Source organism: Micromys minutus (assembly GCF_963924665.1).
Source record: "Micromys minutus genome assembly, chromosome: 4".
Classification (NCBI taxonomy): domain Eukaryota; kingdom Metazoa; phylum Chordata; class Mammalia; order Rodentia; family Muridae; genus Micromys; species Micromys minutus.
The window spans coordinates 51,562,594-51,587,224 of NC_137973.1; the positions used below are offsets into that span (position 1 = coordinate 51,562,594).

Here is a 24,631-nt window from a genome sequence, read left to right on the forward strand (position 1 = left end):
ACTTTGCATAATATAGGACAAAGCTAGACAAAACATGAATTGCTATCTGATAATATTTTCATTGCAACGTCACCTGAGAAAACACAAAAGCCTATGTACCTGTGGGTTAGCAAACTGAGCATTGAACTTTAGAAATTAAACTAAAGAATAAACCACATGCAATTGTCCATTCATGCATATACATAAATGTAAATATTGGTCTAAAACACATTCATTTATTCATGTACACCTGTGTGTGAAAGATGTGTACATTATTTCTCAATATATGAACATATGTGTATATTTTCAGGTACTTATGTTTATGAATTCTGACTATGTATCTCCATAAGGACAGAGATGATGTTAGAGGGATGGTGGTGATTTGGAGGTGACTTAGGTCCTGAGAGCTGCAGGAGGACTAGACTTTAGAATACACTCCCTGAATAGAGAAGTGGTTAATTTGAGCTGTTTTGAGCAGATATTTGTTGACTGATATTGGGACTCATTCTTCACCATGAAGAGAAACTAAAGTTTGTCCAAAGAATTGTTTAGTGCAGGATGTACTGTTCCTTCCGTCAGTAAATCTTGTATGTTTCAAGCTGAGACAAGGGACAACATGTTCAGTACACACTGAAATCAGACACTGGTCCTATTTATTTGAAACCTGCATCTGAAACAGAAGACTTATATCAAGGAAGTCACATGCGAATGAGCAGGCAAACAAAACTTGACAGGACTATTAGGAAAATACTAGGCTGTTGTAAACCAGAATGGCAGAGGTAGCTAGGGCAGGTGGTGGGAATGACTCAGAGACTTGAAGATTAGTGAGAAGGGAAACAATTCCTTGGGGAGGAAAATGAGCAGAACCAGAAGAGATGAAGGATCAGAACAATACCTGGTGTGTGTAACAGGTGCTAAGGAAGAGAGGCCATAGTGAGGTAGAGGAGGACAGGAACTTGACACTCAGGGGTGGACAAGAAGCTTAGTAACAACAACAACCGAACCACAATTGTATATGGGTTGTAATAGGCACTGAAAAAGGTCTCATCTTGTGGATGGGGGAACAAGGATGCTAATTTACACTGAGAACCTCACTCTAGGTTCAGAAGACTTAACAGCAGAAGCTCACTTACCAGTGCCCAAGTGACTCAAGATATGGTGAGGATAAACTATTTGATTCATGGGCAATATGTATCCAACCCCTGAAAAAGTTTCAAGTTCTTAAAGGTAACCAGGTGATTTGTACTATAAGCTTTCTTTAGCAGTTCAAGGAATCCAGCCCCACCCCCCACCCCATCTGCTCCTTTTTCTATTTGCCAAGTAAGCAGGTACCTCAGTTTGTGTCCTGCCAATCATGTTGTCAGAGTACTGATGGACTTTCTTGAAGAGTACATGTAGAAAACCCAACATGGCAGCAAGACATGGAAAACAAAACGAAGCATTAAGTACTTGTTGAATAAAAGAGAAGTAGGTGAAGTAACAGAAACTACTAATGTGGAGGGACGCATTTGACTCCACAATCACCATGATCTAGACAACAGGACAAAGTGCCCCATGTGCCTTAAAAAGAAGCAGAAAGTGCCACAAGAGAAGACATGCAGCTAAGAATATGGTCTGGAGCCCAGGCTACCACAACATTGAGGAGAGGATATGATCTTGGGACTAGTCTAAGAACAGCATATCTTCTTCCTAGCAAGAATGAGAGCAAACGCGCAAAATAAAGCACTCTTGTTTGTATTTGCCAACTTCACACTTTAGAATATTAGTGTATATGCTAAAAGTAGGCATGGGCTTCCTGGAAAAAGAAAGCCTTGGTCCTGTATGGATACCTTCACCAAAACAGTGGTTCTCAACCTGTGCATGGATCCTTTGCTACTCTTTTAGGGGTCGAAAGACCGTTTCACAGGGGTCACCTAAGATCATTGGAAAACACAATTATGTACATTATGACTTTTAACAGCAAAATTACAGTTTTAGGGTATTAATAAAAAATAATTTTATGGATGGAAGTTACTGCACATGAGGAACAGATTAGAAAGGTTGCAACATTAGGAAGGTTGAGAACCATCACAGTACGGGTTGTTCTAGAGCTCTGGGTTTTGGATACTGTCTGACTTGCTCCCTAGGCTCCCCCAGACTACTAATCCTCAAGAATAGCTTCAATATTCTTCCTGTCTATATGCTGGTGGCCAGAGGAACAGAGATACTCCCTGATCCTTGGTGAACTCTGGAAGTTCCTGTTCTTCTTTAGACTTTGTTTCTGCACTTCGCGAGCCTCAGAGCACAGGAGAATATCAAAGGCTTCATTGTTTGCTTTTCATTCTGAGGATCTCTGCCACATGAACCCGCCTACCAAACTCAAGCTCGGGGAGCAAAGGCCAGCACAACCAGAAATGCACAGGAACACAGCCCTGGGAGCTTGGGATCAGTGGGACAGTGCAGCTGTGAGGCGTGCCTAGAGCGTAGTCCCGCCCTTGGGGCGTATCTTTAGTATAGCCCCGCCCCTTTCATGCTGCCTTGGCTCGGGCAGTCAGTGCACCAGCGCTGGGGCAAGCTGAGGCTTCTGTGCGGGGCTGGAGACTGCGGCAGCGGAGGGAGGGTCAGTGTGCGGGAGACTGAGGCCAGAGAGCGTTGCCATGGCGGGTGTGCTGAGCAGGGACGCGCCGGACATCGAGGTACCGACCGCGGCTCCGGGGTGGGAGGGTCACAGAGGGGCTCTCGGAGGAGCGCCCTGGAGATTCGGGAAGTTTCCCCAGGGGAGACTTGCGGGCCAGGCTGGACACCGCACCCTGGGACCAAGATCTGGTCACTTCGTAGGAGACTTAAAAGTGGCCACCTCTCTCTGCCCTAATCATAGTGACCCAGAGGCTCAGAGTTTAGAGGTATGGACTCCAGGGCGCTAGAGCTCCACTTCCCGCGCAGGGGACCCTCTAACTCTTGCTCTGTCCCCTCCTTGGTTTTGGGGGACACTCACACAGTGACCCAACCATAATAACAAAGCCCCTCAGTCTCAAAAGTGGAGCGTAGAAATCCCAGACCGAGGCCACTGTTTCGAGCTGCGTTGGCCCTGGTATTGTTTACGACTTAATTTCACATTTGGAAAAATGGAACGAAGTACAGAGGGCATTGGAACGCGTGTTTCCTCGGAAAGAGATTCACAGACTGCTATGTTTTCTCCTCTTAGCAGTGTTTAATTCTCTCTTGCACTCTGTTTCTTCCAGAAATCTCTGAGACTATGTCCTTATCTGAAATAACAAAAATCTTCTCCTTTGAGTTCTAGATAGTTGTGTGTGTGTGTGTGTGTGTGTGTGTGTGTGTGTGTGTGTGTGTGTGTGTGCTGGGAGAAAGATTTGAGTTATGGCCGTGATTTTAATCACACTGAATCAAAGCCTGCGTTTCTCGGGTTTCAGTTCCGTTTTGTTCAGGGAATTTTCTTCGAGATACAAACAAAACTTTTGTAGAATATTTGTGCTCTCTTCTCTTCCCTTTTCTTTCCTCTCTCCCGCCTGGCCCCGCAGATATAAAATCCATCCCCTTCCCACCACCACTTCTACCCTTCACTCAGGCTTTGTTCGATTCGTTTAAATACAAGTTTAAAAACACCTGTTTGCAGCAAGTGAGATACCTGCTTTTCTCCAGTTTGCCCTGTCAGTGCTAAAGAACCTCTTAAGAGGAAGCTGATAGTGTTCTAAGAGACTTCAAATTCATTCGCCTTTGATAAATTCATTTTAATAGTAAGAAAATAACATGTTGACTTCTTTCTCTGTGTAGTTTACTTAGGCTTTTCTTCACAATTTCTTTTTTAAATATTGAACAATATGACTGATTAAATGAACTCTCTCTCTCTCTGTGTGTGTGTGTGTGTGTGTGTGTGTGTGTGTGTGTGTGTGTGTGTGCGCGCGCGCGAGCCCAGGGCACAGGATACTATGTCTGATTGAAGATATGGTCTCTGGCTACTATCTTTAACTTAACACCCCTGGGACATTTTTGGTTTTGTTAAAGTAAATGAGTTAACAATTTTTTGGCAGCATCTAGGCTGTACAGATTTTGGGAATCAGAGTGTCACAGATCTGATGGCTTTTGTTTAATTTCAGAAGAGTGTTTCAAGCTTAGCTGATTTCATTCTTTATGTTTCTCCTGTACTTGTCTTGGAAAAACGGCTCTTATCCATATTCTTATGGGGAAAAGAAAGCTAGTGAGATCGTAAGTGTCCGGTTTAATTGGATAAGTTTTAACCAAGAACATTTCATCACTCTGAGCCTTCCTAGTTCATTCAAGTGAGTGTAACATTGCAGTGTGCAGCTCCTCAGCCTGAGGCACCTTACAACATGGAGTGGTGGTATTCACTGTTTTCAGTATTTCTACATGCGTGTTCTACACTCTAATCAGTAGCATCTTTTTTCACCCACAATACTTAACATTACCTTCAAATTAATACGCATGATTCATGAGCTAAAAATACCATGAAAGACCGTGAAATTAATCGTTAAAATATAACACAGTGAGGAAAAGTACATTAAGCCTGGAGGAAAATACTCACACAGAGATGCCTGTTAACCTACTGAAATTCTCTTTGTGTTGAAGAAGCAGAATAAATTATGAAGGCTGATTTTTCTGTCAAATCCGAAAGCTTTCCCGAACATGTTCATTAAAAACCATCCTGAGGAAGTTGATCTGATTGTGATCATTGTCTTTGTCTCAATGAAATAGTGGAGGGAATTTAAAAGTGGCGTGAAATAGATGGGGATAAGAATACATTGATAAGGCACTTGATCTTTGAGACAAAGATGAGAAGGTATCAATAGCCACTCATTAGCTTTCCCAGAACCTGGTTTCACAATCAGACAAAAACGTTTTGTCAGGTTACTGACATCTTCAAAGATGTTTTACGTCTGTTCCTTTCTAGTTTTTAGCCTCAATCCTATATCACGTGGATGGGAAGGGATAGAAATATCACAGAGTGTTGGTACACTCAACCACACCTAGAATATTCCCTGGACTGAAGTAGATGTAGAAATAATGCCATGGGTGATGGGAAGGACCTAGCCAACAGAACAAACAACCTTTGTTGCTTTTGTGGAAAGTACAGAAACGGTACCAGATGCCAAGTCATCTGCTGTTGTGTAGCTTGGATGAGAGTCTGGCTTCTGGTGGTCACTGTTGGCTTTGGGGGCTAGCATGCTCCTTTTTACCCAGCTCTCAGAGTACCAAAAATAATAGGTGGTTAGCACCTCCTGTAGGTACACAGTTTCCTGTCTGGAGAAGGAGTTTACAAAGGATAAAAAAAAAAAAAAAAAGAAAAGAAAAAAAGAAAAAAGCATTAACAAGCAGAGACCAAACAAAGGGTGTTATTAGCAGAAAAATCACTTCCGACTGATAGTTGCTACTTAGAAGTGCATTAATAGGAGCTACATAATGGACGATACCATTCTGTTTTACTCGTTTTGATGGGCTCTAAATTTTGAAAAGCATGCCTTTTGAATCCAGGCTCTCCTGGGAGAGCTTCAGAGTAGGTATTGGCCACTGGTCACTTTCTCTGACCTCAGCAGTGATTTTGTAGTACTTTTTCATTTGGATTGAACCACCAGCCAATATGGTGTCGATACTGCCACATCTAAAAGCAAGGGAGAACAATAATTCAGTTCAAGACTTCACTTTTGTTCGATCTTCTGATTCCTGCTATCCCCCATCAAAGGTGACCTTAAAAGTATGTAGTTACGGTTTTAACCATTCATACACTGGTCATTTGATATTTTAAGCCAAATTGATTTGCTTCTACCTGTCCAGCCTCCACAAGCATGGCTGAAGTTCTTTCCTTGAATTATCATCCAGTGAGTGTTCAGCTTTGCCATGGGAAAGGAAAAGAATTCCCATCTGCTGCGTGCAAAATAGAGTGCATGTCTGAGTCAAAGAGAAGTGGTTTATGAATTACTGCTCCTATGCCTTCAGCTGAGCAGAGAAGACAATAAAGAACTTCATGTATTCACTCCTTGAGACAGTCAGATTTTAAAATGGGGATGTTGGAAAGAAGAAGAGAAAGAAATGACTTGGAGGAAGTAAATGTGAAGGGCCTGCTTCAAAAAAGGAAGACATGGGTTCAAAATTGGCAGAGAGAGCAATGTGCGTTTTAGAACATCCTTTATTACAATTGCTTCTGCACCAGGGGAGAGAAGAAGAGCTAAAGAAAGAGAAATTAGTATTTCATCTTTCAAGGGTTGAGAGTTATCTATTTATTTTACTCATCTTTTTACTGAGTATATAATATTCCTTTCCTTTCACCTTATTTTTATCCACTGAGCATGACAGAGCTTGGGGAAATACAATTGACTAAGGTTTTTAAAGCTTTTACTTAGAAACAATTAATAGATTTTAGTTATAGAACATGTAATTTTCTCCAAATCTTAAACGGTCTGATTGACTACTCTTAATTTTAAAAAACGCTTCTTTTTATATGGAGTTTTCTTCAGAAGTACAAACATATATATCTGATTATCTGCCTCAAAGCATAAATACTTCCCCTCATGTTAGTTTGTGGCATATAGCATGTTTCTGTGTTCATATCTATTTTGGTAGTAACAGCTTGGTCTTCATGTGGTACCTGAACAACTGAAGCAGGGGCTATCCCAAGAACTGTTAGCTGTCCGTAGGAAATGTTCTTCTGGTTGGGCTGCCTTGTCTGGCCTCAGACAGAAAAGAAGTTCCTAATCTCACAGAGACTTGAAGTGCAGAGTGCATGGGGGGAGGATACTCAGGGACCTCTTGACCAGCACAGAAGTAAAGGGGAGGGGGATGGGGAGAGCATTGTTAAAAGGGGTGGCCAGGAGGGAAGCAGCGATCAGGTTGTAAAGTGAATAAGTAAAACAATAAAATTAAAAAAAAAAAGTCTCTTGCCCACATATTCAGAGTACTAGTCTAGTTAGTAGTTTAATTAAAAACTGTACTATTAATGATGAATAGTAAATATCAATGGGGAGATTTTAGGTTGAGTCTGTTAACTCTCAATCATAGCACATAGGGGTAAGTGAGCACCCAACTCTCAAATGCACTAGAATCCACCAGATTTTTTCATACATCTTAGAGGAAAATCATCATCTGGAGAGCTAAAGGGTAAGACCTAGGTCTAGTGCGGATGTAGCATGGCCTTTAAATAAACACATGGTAGCTGTTTAAACCTATCATTCCTCCAAACTCTAAGTCTACACCCAACAGTAACAAGGGTGAAAACTAGCCCTTCCCATATAGTACACTGAAGTCTGTGCCATCACTCTGGGAGATTTCGAAAGCAGAAGGCCGAGTCCCTGAAGTTGGAACAAATACATAGAAAAACAACAAGATGAACCAGAACCCTGTCCCAGAGTTCAATGGCAAAGTCCGAGGAGACCTTCGAATGGTTCAAGGTTCAGCATAACTAAACAGGGCACCAAAAAGAAGGAAGGTCAGTTTGTTGTTTATCTATTAGTGGTGTAGACACAGTGACAACTGTTTACCACAGAATTCCTGACTCTTAAACTGTGAGGCTGGGCAGGGGAGGTAGTCCTCAGCTTGTTGAGTAAGCAGGAGTAACTACCCAGGGTTGATACACAGAATGTAGTTAAAAAATCCTACACTGGAGAGATAGAGACAGAGTCTGGGTAGCAGCGACAGATTCTGTCTCAAGATAGAGCACGGAAAGCTGTACTGAAAAAATGGTACCCAGTGCTGACCTCTGGTCTCACATAAAAACACACACACAACACACTCGTGTACACACACATGTCTATACAGACACATGTATACACACATACACTCAGTCTATCCAAAACATTTATTTCAATTCTATTCTACACTAATTAAAATGTGCAATGAAACATTTGTTCCTTGTACATTCATTTATAACCAAGAGTTTTATTTTTCCAGTATGACATGTTTGGTTTTTGAATGTCATTTGCTTTTAATCTTCTTCCTCAAGACAGAAGGTGGTTTCTGGCCTCAGCCTTCAGTAGTGTGCGGGTTCAGAGATACCCTGGAGACAACTGTGCTGCTGGGATAACATTGAATAGTTTCATGCATTTCCTGTAATTTGTGATCCTTATTGTTTTTGTTATTCTTACTTAAAATGCTGCATTCATAGGTAATAAGTGCATGTATTTAAAACAATGAAAGACTTCTATTTTACACACTTTAGAGTAGTTGTCTACTAGTGTTTGCAACTAAGAAATTTTGAATGAACTTATTTTTAAAAATTTCAATTTTTATATCATGGTTACTATTTGAAAAATAACATTGTGTTAAAATATTAAGTAAGAACTTGTAATCAAAATGAAAGTTGTAAAACTTCACATTGAATTTACATTTTTAGAGTTAGGTATATTTTGTGTACGTAGCTACCACCTAAACCAAAACAGCAGTCTATGTAATAATTAGAATTAGAATAATGTTTGCTTTGCATATTTAAACTTATACAATTGTATATATAATGTCAACTACATGTAAGTTTCTAAAGTTGCATAATCTTTGGGACTGCTTAATTTTGGAATGTGATATTTCTTTTCAAAACTTTTAAAATGAAGTAAAATAAGTAAATAAATTATTTTTAATATAAAATTCTCAGTTCATATACTGTAATTTTGTTGGATAATTGTGGCCTGTTCTTTTATCATTAGTCAATTGAAACTCATCTCATTTTTTTTAACACAGAGAATATTCAAGGATTAATACATAAAATATCGTCACATAAAAGGAATGCTTTTGAAATGGTCTTTTGGGGGCTGGAGTGAGGGTGGGGCATCCTAAGCTTTTGCTCTCCCGCTCAATGATGATCTGAGTTAACTCTGGAACCTACAGAGTGGAAAGAGAGAAGTGAATCCTGCAAATTGTCCTCTGTGTGCTGTGGCACATGCACACTTTCTTACATGCACAAATACATAATTAATTAATTAGCAAGAGCCAAATGGTAGTGGATATTGATTGTCCGAACAGATTTTATGAAGCCATTTGGATAGGCTTTCCTAGACATGTCAGGAAACATGTCTCCTTTTAAAGCAGATGTATGAAAATAGAATGGAGATTGTAGCAGCTAGGCAAGAAGTAATGAAAGACAAAGAATTGCCACGAAAGCGCTTAGACTCATGCAGGCTGCAGGTATGTGTTGTGAAAGTTGCTGAGTATGAGTTTAGACGGAATGGAGCCATTAATGAAATTCTGGTCAAATTAAAATCTCTTGTTTGTCTTCATTGCATGCATCTAATCCTGTCTTATTGCCAGCCCTCTAGAGTAAGCCTCAGCAGTATAAAGGAATTACATCGGGGGGAGGGGCCCATAGATACTCAGCTAGAAATGGTGGAATAGAATTAAAATTCAGGGCATTCGCCCTACTTGTATTTTCTTCCAAAATCTGTAACTTACATATTGATAGATTCTTTCATGAATTTGATAGACCAAAGCTGATGAATGGGTAAATATTTTGTAATGGGCATTTATATAATGTTTGGAGTAATTTGATGTTATTTTTTTTCTAAAAGAAACCCCATGCAACTGAAATATAAGAAGATATTTTTTATTAATAAGAGAAATTTATATTTTATATATTATATATTTGAAAATATATTTAAGCAAGCACATGTAGTTAAAGGAATTTTTTAAACTTTTTTGGATTTTCATGTATCTGTGAGCACACCATACTTGTTTTTGATAATTGCTCAAAGTCCTTGGATAGTGTAGATTAAAGATCAATCTCATTTGCTTCATGAAATCATATGAGTGAGCTTTCTGAACAATCGCCCAGGCACCTTATCTTTTGTATACATCCTGATAATTTTCTTGGGGAATTTCAGCAGGTTGTGTAAAGCATTCTGCTTTCCCCTGCTTGGATCATAATAATTAAAGGGCCTATGTGAGTCCCTATCTCCCAGGTGCTTGGAAATTGATATTATGAGTGCTTATGAATGTCCCCTTGAGGCAGTCTTGACTGGGCCACTTTGAAGAAATATCTCTTCATCAATAATTAAGCCCCGAGGGCCACTTCTCAGGGGACACACAGAAAATTGCATGTCAACTCTGGGCCTGATTTATACAAATGGTGGCTGCAGATGAAGCCCCGGGTACATTTCCACAGCCATGTTTCCCCCACTCTAAGCTTGTGTCCATCACTACTTCTACTTCTGGGAAACAACATCCCCCAGTTCTTACTTTTGTTCTGTAAACCCAGGTTAACTCATTTGAGTATTTTTATCACAGTGAAATTATTTAATTTTTTTGTATTTAAAATCTTTATTTTTTGTATTTAAAAATTGTTTATAGTTTAGAATTTCAATGACAGAGTAGTATGAATTTTGTCAGCAAAACAATAGGAAAGATTCTCTGTCTCTGTCCTGTTTCTCTGTCTTTGTGTTTGTGTCTTTCTCAAGTAAAACAGGGAACCTGACATGACTTGGCTCTCCAAGTGTGATTCTTTCTGGGCAGTTTCTGACCTTGTAGAGATCATTCCATTACTCTGAAGGCTTTGCTGCACCTTCAGTGAATCCCTTGTTGGTCAGTATTCTAAGGGGCCAGAGAGATGACTCAGTGGTTTAAGCAGTTCGTGGCCAAGCTCGTGGACCCAAGTTTGAGCCCCAGTCACAATCAATGGTAGGGGAGAACAAGCTTCTAAAAGTTGTTCTCTGATTTCTACATGCACGCAACGGCAAGGGCATACTTGTATTTCCATACTCTGTCTCTCTGTCTCTCTGTCTCTCTGTCTCTCTGTCTCTCTCTCTGTCTCTGTCTCTCTCTCTGTGCCCCTCTCTCTCTCTCTCTGTCTCTATCTCATACACACACAGACACACCTTAAATAATAGTAAATAAAAAGGCAAGATTTTTTTGTAAGTGTGGCCTGCTAAGTGATTATATATATATGAAAGGGATCATGTTTTATTTTGTCTGCATACATAGGTAGGGTTTATCCTATCATCTGTAATCCCTATCAGAGATACATAAATTTGATATTAAACTATTCTCCATACTTGGTTCCTGTTTCCCTGCCTCCTTTTTTTGTTTTGTTTTTTAATCAGATGCATGAGTTCCACCCATAAAACTGTCTCTTCAGTTCTTTGAAAATTTTCTCTAACTTGTGTCGATCATATCTACTTTCCTCCGTCACCCCTTCCCCTCTTTTCTGCCTAGATGACTTTCCGTCTTTTCCCTCCATCAAGACCAGGCAGTGTTGCCAACATATTATTGAATATTGGCCACCTACTGAAGCCTGTCTGACATATCAAGGGTTACACTCCTAGAAAGATCTGATTCTTCTACTTCCAGTAACTAATACTTGTCAATAGCTACACAGCTAGGGCTAAGATTTCATGCTGACATCTCTTTCCCATGCTGTATTGGTTGGTCTTGAGCTTGCATGGGCCATGTGCATTCTGTGAGGTCATATGTGCAGCTCCACCAATGTGTCCTGAAGACAGTTTCACTATGGTTATATGTGAACTCTGCCTCTTAGTCTCCTCATCGTCTCTTTCAATGCCTACTGAGCCACAGGAGGAAGACATGCTTAAAATCCACATAAGGATAAAAATTCTGAAGTCTTGAATTTTCTACACCTTGATTAGTTGTCAGTTACTATGTTAACCATCTACTACACATAGAAGTGTCTTTGCCTAGGAATGAGAGAGCTCCATTAACCTATGGGTTTAATAGTAAATCATTTGGAGTTCGTTTAATGCTATGACATTCATAAGCATAATATTAGTAGGCATTGCCCACAGGCCTATGACTTGTCTAGCCATAGTTTCTTGGCCTGACAATAGTGTTTAAACTTTTGGAGTACAATCTAAATCCATCAGAAAAGTGGTTGGTTATTCCTATAATGGTTGCACCACTATTGCACCAGTGAGCATGTCTTATCTGAGCACCAAGGAAAGTCAAGTCCTGCTGTATATATTGTGGATTTTAGATGTGAACTATCCCATATTTTGTGGATTATAGAGGATACTTTTTCGTGTATATACCTGTTTGTGTGTGCACACATGCCATTCTCAAGTGTTGTTCCTCCAGCACCAGCCACCCTTTTTGGTTGTTTGCATTAGTAGTTTTTCTAGTTTAGCTTTGAGGCAGGGTCTGGACCTCACTGATTATGATATGCTCTCTGGCTGTCCTTCTGTGTCCCCCTCTTTGACATGGTGACTGTAATTATGCTGTACCACACTCAGCTTACTGTATGTGGGTTCTGCAGATTGAACTCAGATTTTCCTTGCTGGCTCACCAATCTGTCTTGCCAGCCTCCAGACAATGCTATGTTTAGTTTGAAGCTAGGACCAAGTACAGATCCCAGTCAGCTTGACAATTATCAGCAAAGAGGGAACACTATCTGGTGAAGTGGCCCTGCGCAGGGAGCTTAACCTGGGATACCAGTGCCCCAGGGAGCAAGTTCAATACCTGCTTCTGACTCTTTTTTTTTTTTTTTTCACAGTAGCATCAGAGCTTTGGGAGACCTTCTTTTAATTGAGCAATACTGGATTTAAAAAAAGAAAGCAAAATTTCTATAATTAAAAAAATTAAGAGTATTCAATTTCTTCTTTAGATCCTTAGGGATAAATTATGACATTGCTCACAGTAAAATGTACATTTAGTTGTACCAGCTTGTATTAAACTTCTCTTTATTTTTCAGATTTAATTGCTAAATTATTTTTTTATAGTCAGCAATGAAGCTCTATAACTTCTTGAAAAATAGGAAAAATTTATGACTTCCGGGGCTGGAGAAATGGCTGAGTGGTTCATAGTAGTTGCTGTTTTCCCAGAGGACCCAAGTTCAGTTCCAAAAAAACCCCCATGTTTTGTTTTTGTTTTTTGGTTTGTTCATTTTTTTGTTGTTTTTTTATTTTGTTTTGTTTTGTTTTAACAGAAAGTATCTTTCCAGGGCAAAGATAAAAACTGGTCAGAGGTGTGACTCCTTACCCTCTCTGCATAATGTTTCTATACTGACCTCTAAGTTCCCAATCACTAAGGCATCCATGTGTCGCTTGCTCCCAGAGGTAATGTACTTTGTACTTTACCACTTCTTAATGAATTTTAGTCTGACCTCCAGCAGCTCTTAGTTCTTCTGCTTGGAAAGAGCAGTAGAAATAAGGCAAAGCTACAGGGTCCTGTTTTAAATAAACAGCATTCCTAAATCTCAGGTCAATACTGTAAACGGGACAATGTAAGAGCGACTGCACCTGTCCACCTGTCTTTCTTGTGACCTGGAATGGACATGTTCTTGTTGTCTCAGTGTTTTTGGTCCTCCCCCCACCCCCTGCTAGAATGACTATGGCAGACTCAGACTGTCAAAAAATGTTTTTCCTAGGACAGCCTTACATTAGATGCAGGAATGAGAGAACATGTGATTATGTCTACATGTTTATGCATGCATGTTAAAAAAGACATGTGTGTAAAATTTTTGATGAATTTCTTCATAGATAATAAACTATTTTAAGTATAGATATATCTGAATTAAAACATACTTTCCATTCACAGTAAGAAATACAATAAAGCAAAACCTTCTACTTCTTGGGTTAATTAACTGAAATCACCCTAAATTTGTGTTACATTTTACAGCTAAGTTGACCTCCAATTGGAGACATGCCTTTGATTTGAATGACTTGAAAATGTTTGCAGAGGGTATCTCCTTCAGGTTCATGAAGACTCCATTCACCGTGCCATCCGTAGTTACTAAACAGCAAGAAACTGAAATACACATCATTTGTCAAAGATCACATAGTAATGATAGGCTCCTAGATGAGCAATTATCAACGATCGTTTGTTTATCTTAAAAATTTCGATCATTTAGAGTGGTCCATTTGCTCTGTTCCATTTTGTAGTAGCTTGCCTCAAATGCGTGTTTACAAAATGTAATTCTTCCTATATACACTTTAAAAAAAATAAATCATTCAGTGAAAACTGTCTCTTTGGTTTAATCTGTGTTTGGAGGGTATTTTATGTTTGCATTCTTATTCGTTTTGCCCATATTTTAAACAAATTATTTGAATAGTGCCTTCTTTTTAAAAATGTTTTAATAATTCTTAGAGAAGCTCAAGAATAGTGTATTTTGGTCACATGCACCTCATCCCCAAATTCTGTCTAGAGCGATGATTTCTTACATGCACCCCAAATGTTAAGACCTCATTTCCTTTAAACCCATGGAGTCCCATCTGTGTTACCCCTAGGTGTGGAACTGTCCACTGGAGGAATGCTGCAGACCCACCAGAGGGCCACGGCTTAACAAAAACCTACTCTGCATTTGCCAGCACCAAAAGTACATACATGTACATGTACACATACTTCTCTACTCACACATGGCACCTTCACCTACATGATGCACCTCCCACAAAAGACTAAAATAAGGGAGAATAGAAATAGGATGTACAAGTAACTAAAGTAAAAACAGTAGATTTTAAGAAATATAGACCCTCATTAACAATAAAATCACAACAAAATCAATGCTGTCTTTGGACATGGTTCACCAAAAGTAACCTAAGAAAAGTGAATAAGTAGCAGCAAACCCATATCCCTGATTAATTATATCACCCATTGTTTGTTGCTATTTATAGTAAGTAAGATCTTGTCATTAGGCATATTAATTGTAATGAAAAGGTATCAGGGAGTAGTGGTAAAGAACATAGACTCTGGGAGCTGGTGAAATATCTGAGGATTGTGGTCTAAGCATGAAGTCCTGAGTTTGAGTTCCCAGCACCCATGTAAAAAGCTGGCTTAGCTATACATGCCTGCAGACCTAGCACTGGAGAGCAGAGACAGATGGTTGCTGAGAGCTTGCTGGTCAGCCATCCTAATGGGAGCCTCAGGTCCAGAGAGACTCTGGTTCACTTGGCTGACAGTGACAAAGGAGGACACCCAGCATCCTCCTTTGGCTTCCATCTGCTTGTGCACAGGAACATTTCTTGAGTACTGAGATGAATATGCCACGCCCACTGCTCTGTTTAGCACTCTAATCCTGATCCCAGGGATTCTACCTTGCTTCTGATCATTTAGTGCCCAGATAAAAGACACACAGCTTTATATCTACAATAAACCTCAACTGCCACAAGAGCCAGGCAGATATCTACCCCTATGCTATTAAAATCTACTTTCCTATCAGTAACTCTGAGTTATTACTTACTATATTTCATCTGCTCTTAACTCCAGTTGGCCAGCCCTCGGGGCCACAATTTTATGGCTCACCTAATTGGTGGCTGCTTTTCTTTTCTCCTCCACCTTCTTTGCCCCATGGTTCTGCTCTGATCCCCGGGCCTGGGAAGCCTAACCCCCACCTAAGTCTCTTCTGCTCAGCTATTGGCTGTCAGCATTTTCACCAATTAGACATAATTTGGGGGCAGTGTCACTGGGGTCTCTGGGCAGACTTCAGGTCTTGGGGAGCCTGCACTTAGCATTACAATAGTCAGCAACACCAAACCTGGACACTCTGCGACTTTATAGTTCAGACACAGATAATAGAAGCTCTCCGGTTTTACTCCACAGCTGTGACCTGGAATTATTATAGTACCTACATAATCCTGCCTCGTCTAGCACAGAGACAAGACTATAGTTCGCCTCAGATATCAAAGCATTGATAACGCCTATCATGTACTATTATGATGCCAATGGGATTTTTACATTTTTATTTAAAACTGTGTGGTTTTAAATCTCTGAAAGCACATGACTTTACTGATTCTTTTATTTACTAAAATTAAATAAAATTAATTTCTAAATATGTACAAGGCAATTGTGTCACAATAAATTGACCAGCAACAGGGAAAAATGCCCTTAAATCTGTGCTATTTCAGATGCTATCATGAACATTTGTAAAAACAAACCAGAATATGAGGGGGAGAGACCTTAGAACCCGCTTCTACCGGATCGTCTGCGGAGGCTTCACTGACAAGTTATCTGTCTACTAAAATCTAACAGGTTATAAGGATTCAGTCTGATATTTGTTTTTTAAGTTTGGCATTTTAAAGCTTTATGCATTTGCGGGTTTTTGATTAGGGATTATCACCTTGTAAACTATATGCAAATATTCTAAGAGCCATAAAATTGAAGTCTAAACTACTTGTCCCAAGAATTTCAGAATAAGGATATACATCCCATTCATAGTTTTAAAACACTGGTTACCAAGAAAATATCTTATGCTTCTTGAAGTTTCATAAGGGATTTATGAGTATATGATGTACCTTAGCATGTAAATTTAACATGGTGTGGAGAAAGATAGGTATATGTTATAAATATACTATCATATACACATGTTTGTATCCTGAATACATTTATAATACAGAATGTTATAAGTAAGAAAGAAAGTAATTAGTGCTGAGGGCTATGGTCCAGGATTGTAATTATAGGATCAAAGTCTGCATTACACTGAATGCACATTCATAAAACTTGATTGCTTTGTATGGGGTGATATTGATTATATTTAACAAGCGATAATTAAATTCATGTGACCTTTGCTACAGTCTCTCTGCACATTTCCCTTAATATCCAGTGGTTAAGAGGACTGGAAACATGTTGGTCTTCCTTTTCCAGGGAGAGGTAGAGGAGGGCGATCCTGGATGAAATGGACAGGCATAGATGAAAGGCTGACACAGAATCTGCAGAGTTGAGTTCACAGGGATTACAGCGGTTGAACACACACTGGATGCTTAGTTTTTCCAGTGCCCGGATTAAGACAATGTTTTCTATCTTAAGAAACTTTACTTTTATCAGAAATGGGAAACCAAGGGCACAGGAAGGGTCTGATTAAGTCCATGGTGAGCTGGAAACGAACATCTCTGTGTAGGAGCTCCAATTGACGTGGCTGTTTATTCAGACATTAAAATACATGATATGAAAATTAGAAATCAGAGATGGATGTAAGCACGGAGTCCTTCAAAAGTTACCTCATTTTTCTCTTAGTGAAGGTTTCACAGAATATCTCAACAGGGTAGTTAATATTCTGTTCCTCAAAGAGTCCTTCACATGTGTAAATGAAGCGAGGTGTCTAAGAGAGACTTCTCGCCCAGCCCAAACCAGATGGTTGCAGTGGGGGAACCCTGACGACTTCATCAATCACCTATCACCATGGTGTCAGCTGACCAGCTCCTCCTTAGCCAGGCTCCTGTGACCTCTGATAGGTCAGATCCATCATTCATTGGAGAAAGGGTGCAAAAATACCAAGTCAAATGGACTACTGACCTGGATGCGGTATTTGAAATCTTTCTCTTCCTGCCCTTTCAAAAGTCTACATATATGTAGGCATGTGTCAGGCTTTGTTTGATTAATAGTAGCCCTAGGAAAGAGGGGACTTTTCTCTTCTACATCTACTTCGTATCTATAATGATATCACTGTCAAGGCAAAATATTCATATTTGAAGATTCAAAAATGTAATTACAAGGGTATAATCTGAGGCTAATTTATATTAGCCTAACCTTTGCCCTCTTTGCCTCTTTAGTCCTGTGCAATTTTGAATTAATCATGCTATCATGGCAAATACTTAGAGGAACATATTGTACAATTATAATTCACTTTGTGGTATTTGAAACAGAACAGTTTGTCCAGTTCTCAGTTATTCAAAGTGAAACAACTGTTATTTTAGGTAGTCAATTCTAAAATAGTATAAAACCCAGAAAACATCTGTGGCTTAAAAATAAACATAAATTGGCTTTGAAAAAATTTACCCTTTAGGATACTTTTCTTGGAAAAATTAGATCATGCAGTGGATGCAAAATCTGATACTGTACCTCAGTTTATTTTTTATTTGCAATTGATCAGGAGCTTCAAGAGCTTCAAGTTCAAGATGTAGGGGGATAATAACACCTGAAGGACAGTTGGAATGGATGCCTGTTACAAAACGCAGATTTACTAGAGAAAAGCGAACAGAAATTGATTAACATGAGTATCTCAGAAACTTAGCAAATCTCCAAGTGTTAGCTTCAGAGTTTATGCAGCATCTTCAACAAAGAGCAGTGAGTTTTTACGAAAGTGGTAAGAAAATGTGGGTGCTGTCTTATAGCGAAAGAATGGAAATGAAAATTAAAGGCTATTTTGCAGACTGAGTAATGTTGACTCCCCCTTTCCCTGAAAGGAAAGATGTCTGGACACTTGTACCCATTGTGACCCTGCTTCTTACATTTTGGCAAATAGAGGCAGAGCAGAGTGCTCTCTTCTATCTATGCCTTCTTTGTCTTTAGCTCAATGATGCTCATTTGAGGAGGAAGGCTCTGGCTCCCCTAACTTCTGTCACCTTTGCAGTGTTATTGCTGAAATATCATTATTTTGCTTCCAATGACCTTCTTGAGGCATAATATCTGAACAATCTTACGGTGTCAATAATATCTACAAACTTGTTATCATTATGGTATGTGAACATGATAACCATAAAAAAGCAAAAAATACTCTTAAAGAAAACCAGTCCTGCCATTTTGTGTTTGTCTTGTGACGTGTGACGGCTGGGAGGTTGGTAGTGCCTGCTGGTCAACATACGTGCAGAGCGTTCTCATATGTCACTGCCAAGGACAAGGACATGGACTTGGACAGACATGGTAGCTTATGCTCTCCAAAGTGCTTAGGAAAGCTCTTTCTTACCCCTGCTCATCTTCTCCCAATTCCCTTTCTAGAAACAACATATTTGTTTAGCTTGTCTCTTTTTAATTCATCTTCTGGGAAGATCCAAATTTCCACTTAACTGTCAGAGTTTTGTACATTTTTAATTTTGTGTTTGGCCATTTGCCCAGAAATCTTGCAAAACTACAATTTTTTTTCTGCTAAGGTTGCTTGAAGTTTAAATTAAGATTCTAAAATGGTATGTTAAATTCTGAGTTCCATTAGAATGGTTTAATTTAAGAGAAATAGAAAGAAAGAAGGAAGGAAGGACAGAAAGAAAAAAAGAAAGAATCAAAATATGATGATGAAAGTAAAATACATAAATACAGGTGAAATTGTAAGTCAGCACCAAATACAAATTTCAAAAAAAATTAAAAATTAACATTGATACATTTTCTAGTGTTGTCACATAATTAACACAAATGCCAAGGATGTTTCCCCAGCTACCTCTGTTAAGTGTGGCTTTCTTGGGGTAATCTGTATTGTCATTTCAAAGTTCTGGGTATGGCAGAGTCAGAATTGGTAAAAATTATGAGAAATATTTGCATACACATGAATAAAAATAAAAAATAAATCTTCTAAATAGTACACGTTATTTTACTCTTTTACTGCTGACATAACAGTAAAGTTTACAGGAGATTCATTAGCTATATAGCCTTTGGTTTCTCAAGTTGTCACATGTAACAACAACATGAATGATGCTTGCAATCTATCCTGTTACATAATTAATTGAAAGATTAGTTAATTTTCATCACTGAGTCCTTCATTAATTCAAATTCTAATCTATGCTAGTAGTGTAACCATAATTAGAAAGTAATATCTATCATTCTTTGAAAAAAATTGTTTAAACCTTTGAGTAAATTCAAGTGTTTGAAGAGCTTATAGAAAATACGAGTCTGCTCATTCATAGGAAATACCACTTTTAAAAGCACATAAAAGTTTTAGTTATTGAATTTGAAATGAGTTACAGTAACTGTTTCATTGTTGGATGACTAATTTAAGAAAGATATGCAAGTGACTATCAGTTGGATCCCTAACAGCTTCTCAGTTAGGGATCAAGTCTTGTGTCCATGCTTTAAACTTTAAGGTCCCATCTGTTGCAGGATATGTGCAGGTCCTGAGCATGCTGCCTCAGTCTCCACAGGTTCAGATGTGTGTTGGTTCTGATGTATTTAGAAGATTTTTTTCAGAGTAGACAAACTATTATTAAAGCTACTAGCTGGCTCATACCCAGTAGTAGATATGAGTTCATTGGCATCTTTGAAAGTTCCCAGTCTTACAATGCAATGTTAAGACGTTCTTTCTTCCTTCTTCCATTCTTTTCTTCCTTCCTTCTTTCCTTCCTTCCTTCCTTCCTTCCTTTCTTCCTCTTCATTCCTTCCTCCCTTCCTCTCTTCTTCATTCCTCCCTTCCATTCTTATTTTTGTTTTATTTCACTTACCCCATTTATCCTTAGCATATATATATATATATATATATATATATATATATATATATATATATATATATATATATATATATATATATATATATATATTCTGACTTCTGGTTTTGTGTTTTCATAGAGTTCCTGAGCATATGGAACAGTGTGTCTCTCCTGTTTCTTGTATTCTGTATCTACTTCTTGTAACTTTTGCGGGTTCTTTTTCTTTGTGGGTTAAATAGTCCTATTTTGATTTGTTTGCTTTTATTTCTCTTATGTTTTATTTCATTATTATTCCTTAGATGCCTATTCATTATCTAACTGGAGAACTAAATAAGGTGTATTTAAATGGGAGGAGAGGTAGGAAGAACTAGAAAAAGTAGAAGAAGGGATAATCTAGTTTTAATAAAGAAACAAATATAACTCTAAAACAATATCTGCAATGCCTACTGTTAATATGATGAAAACCTTTCTTATCGTATAATTCAGCTTAAATGTCTACTTGTTATGAATCTATAAAAAACAGCTAAGGTACATTAAGTTTTGTGTTGAGGTGATAGTGACCATTTATTCAGTTTGGAAGTGATAAGTATTTAAATGGTAAAGGTAATCTTTCAATGGTCAAAATCATTTCTGTAGCTGAAAAGATGGAAGAGTGTTTATTAACACTTCCTGCTCCTGCAGAAGTCTTGTGTTCAGTTTCCAGTACTCACATGGTATCTCATAAATGCCTGTAACTCCTGTTTCAGGAAATTTTGTGCATTGTTCTGGCTACTGGTGACATAGAATACACATAGTATACACAGACATGCATGCACATGCATGCACATGCACACACACACACTCACATGTATGTATAAATAAATCCTTAAAATATTATAACAGAGATTGATACAAAATTATTAGAAGAATGAGTCTAGGTGGTTTTCCAAATAGAACATACACATTTTGTTTAGATAAAAGAGTTGAACTGTCTTCTTGCTAAATTCTTTGCTAGACTAAGAACACTTTCTTAAATTGAATCAGGTACTATTGAATGAGGGAGAATGTTCTGTATGGTATATCTTAGGAGAAGAAAAAGGGGTACATTTTCTATCATAATATGTAAGGATAGTTTCACAAAATGGGTGGGATAATTTATTATATTGAAGGAGGTAACGTTCAGGTTATGGGGAAATTTCAAAACACAGCACACAAAAGGGCTTTAGCTAAATTTTCATTCACATGGTTGTTCTATGTTGTAAAAGTTTTATGTCAGTTCCCATGGAAAGAACTATTAATAGTCAATCAATGGATTAAAATGAATCATGTATTTTTCCCTGTGCTGGTACAACAAAATTTCCATTGATCATTTTTTGAAATGAGTAATTTTCATTTTAGGATTTTTGACATCTTGATGGATTTCAAGAAAGCAACTAACTTATGCTGATATGATTTCTCATTTGTCTTTTAAAGTACATGAGCTAAGTGCTTTCATTTTCAAGTTCATATGCACTTTGGTTTTGGGCATTTTACCTTTGGTTTGGACTATTAGTACGTTCCACATTACTTGACCATCTCAGTCCCCTTGGACACAGTGAGAAAAAAGAAAAATAAATAAAGATGGCTTACATAAGACAGTGATTTATTTCCTTTCATGAAAATGAAATCCAGTGATACATTGTTCAGAGCATGCCATACCTCCATGTTCTTAATGGTTTGGTGTTTTTTTTTTATGCTATTATTTCCACATTCATCTCTCTATTCATGTTGGAATCTAGGGCTTCCAAAGGAGAGTAGAAGAGGAAAAAAATGGGCACTTCTTTCCCTGATAATACTCAGTCAAAAACCTGTGCTTCCAAATTTATCTTGCAAGCTGCTGTAGGCCAAATGGTTTGCTGAAGCAGCAGGGCAGACAGACTTTCACAGGGAACATGGCTTTCTGATAAGTAGTAGGAATTTGTCACAGGAGAGGTTATAGGCATTAAATTGGGGTATTGTATAGCTCTGCTGTAGACATGTGTTGAATTGATATCAAAGTTCTTTAGCTACAGATAATTAGCACATCTATAGGGAGATGTGAAATACCAAATTTGGATATTTTGCTCAAAAGAGTCTGTTATCTGTTAATCTTCTCTGTTTTAAAGTGCTTGATTCCCAAATCAAGCATTTCTTTACTTTTTTTCACATAAGATGTCTAATAAAAGTAGATTGGGTATGTGTGGGCAGCAAGAAAACCCAGAGGGTAGATGACCTTCCTGCCAAACCTAATGATCTTTGTTCTTTTCTTGAGATCTACATGGTAGATTACATAAATTATCTGTCCTTCCTCCTGCAGTACACAGATGCACACAAAAGAATTTTAAAGGTATAGGGAGAGGGAAGGTGTTGAGAAATTCTTCATTGCTATTCCAAAATTCATTCTGACAAATAGCATAGATTCACATCTGCAAAGGGAAGAGCACACAGGTCAAATTGTGGAGGAACCCAGCCAGCTTCGTTGAGTTTTCTTTACTGGACGGAGTTAAACAGGACACACACTATGAGGCATTGTTAAAAATCAGTGAGGCTTCATCAAGTTTTGGTATTATTAGAGGAGACAGTGTTGTGCAATTGACTTTAGATATTTAGGTTCTATATTGACAGACAAAAAAACCACATAGCAGTCACGGATTGCACTCTTTGTATGGCCCAGTGATAATAGTTCTGTGTGGTCTAAAGTTTTAGACATAAAAGATTAAAAAGTATCATTCCTCATGAAATGTTCCAAGCTGCTTTTCAAAAGAAGGCTGTAAGCCTTTTGAGGGGTTATGTCTGATTATAGTGACTCAGACCTAGCAAATATGCCTGTTCATTTTCATATTTCCACATGTGTCAACATACAGAAATGCAAACTAAACACTGGTTTTTATGTGACAAAAGACAGAGAACACTGAGAAATAGAGATCAATCTGTAGCTCCTGTGGAAGAACTCATGCAGAACTTGGCAGATGCTCTTGACCTTAGAGATGATATTTAGGGTCAGATGCGTACTTCTGGAGGGCTTTATTAGTTTGTTTTTCTGTTGTTGTCATAAAAATTTATAAATAAAAGAACTCACGGAAAGAATTTTCTGTTGCTTACTATAGTTCCAGAGGGTAAGAGTGCCTCCTCGTAGGGAGGCATTTCAGAAGGAACCCAATTCTGAGAGCTCATCCCTTGAACCATAAACAAAGCAGGGATAGCAAACTGCAAGTGACTGAGGCTTTTTAACCCCAAAGACCATCTGCAGTCCCTTAATTTCTCCAGCAATTCTGTGCCACCCAAACATCCCAAACAATATTCAAATGCTGAAGACCATGGAGGACTTTTCTCATTCACACTGCCACAGTGGGTTCCAGGTTCTTCTGTTATACAAGGATCAATCGAATAGGAATAGTTTGTTATTCGAAGACACTTCCAAAGGCATGCATGGGACCCAACGAAAGCTAGAATATCTACAGCTTAATTCATGCTGTGGGTGCTTTTATGTTACCATCACCAACATGAGGAGCTCATTTGAAGAGTGTAGACTTTTCCACTCATTTGGATAAGGTGAGCATTTTTTGATGCTCTACCGGTTGTTACATGTACTCCTATATACATCTGTAGAAGTTCCATGTGTCATTAGCATCTTGTATCTCCACCATAGGATATGAATTGTAGTATAATAGTGAGCTACTGGATACTTTAGGACAATGGAATGCTTGAGTTAGGAGAGCATGCCAGTATTAGCTGGGCAGGGTTAGTAATTCAAAAACTGTCCTCTTTGCCAATTTTCCTTTCTTATGGGTTAATTCTGCAGCTTGTCTGGGAAACCTCTCAGATGCCAGTCTTTGACCTGTTTTTCTGCCTCACACTCAGTAGAGGAGACAGAATTGACAATTCTGGGAGACCAAAGCAGTAAAGGTTTGTAGAACAGAATAATACAGCATCATTACTTAGAATAGAGGTCTCCTTGAGTTCCTCACAAAGTAAGGCTCAGCACACTTATGCAACGTAAAGGACAGTCTGCAAGAAGAGGTGTGGGAGGTGCCAGCCACTCCCAGGGCATTTGGGGATTCTACTTTTTCCCCACAATCTTTCACTGAACTTGACAATTTTGTGATTTGTAAAACATCAGACACTCAGAAGTTTCTTTCCTCATTAATGGGAAACAATTAGTGTCAGACTAAAAGCCATTGAAGTCCTGTTTCATAAAACTTAAGACTACTGTCTAAAAGAATCAAATGGTTTTCAAGTATTTTATCTAGGAACAAAACTTGAGAATGTTTTGTCTATGCAAATTTACAGTGGCTGTCATCCAACTAAAAATATCCAGACATTAAAAGATGTAAGAAATGACTATGTATAGAATAAATTCAATGAGTCAAAAATTCTAACATGGAGATAGATGTTAGCATGCTCAGAGAACCACATTAAAGCCATTGCCATGACATTGACTTGTTTGTACAAAAGCTACACGGAAGCATGAGAAACAGTCTAATGTGAATGAATTCTCCTAAAGACAGGTGGGAATGGAGAGGAAAGTGGTAAGAGAAATTACTTGGAAAAACAACAGCAACAACAACGCAAACAGAGAAACAAAACAACAAAACTAAACAACCTAAAGACCCAAGAAGCCTGATGGAGTCCAAGAAAAATAGGGTAAAATCATAACAAGC

General features: G+C 38.4%; 1 protein-coding gene across 1 annotated transcript in view; it reads left to right on the forward strand.

The window, feature by feature from the left end:
• The first annotated feature begins 2,567 nt into the window (after positions 1–2,567).
• DPYD (dihydropyrimidine dehydrogenase) overlaps positions 2,568–24,631 on the forward strand; it is an 878,881-nt gene continuing 856,817 nt past the window's right edge. The window contains exon 1 of the mRNA XM_080916202.1: positions 2,568–2,654. Coding sequence (XP_080772328.1) covers positions 2,616–2,654 — 39 coding nt within the window. The 5' untranslated portion in view covers positions 2,568–2,615. The remainder of the gene's footprint in view (positions 2,655–24,631) is intronic.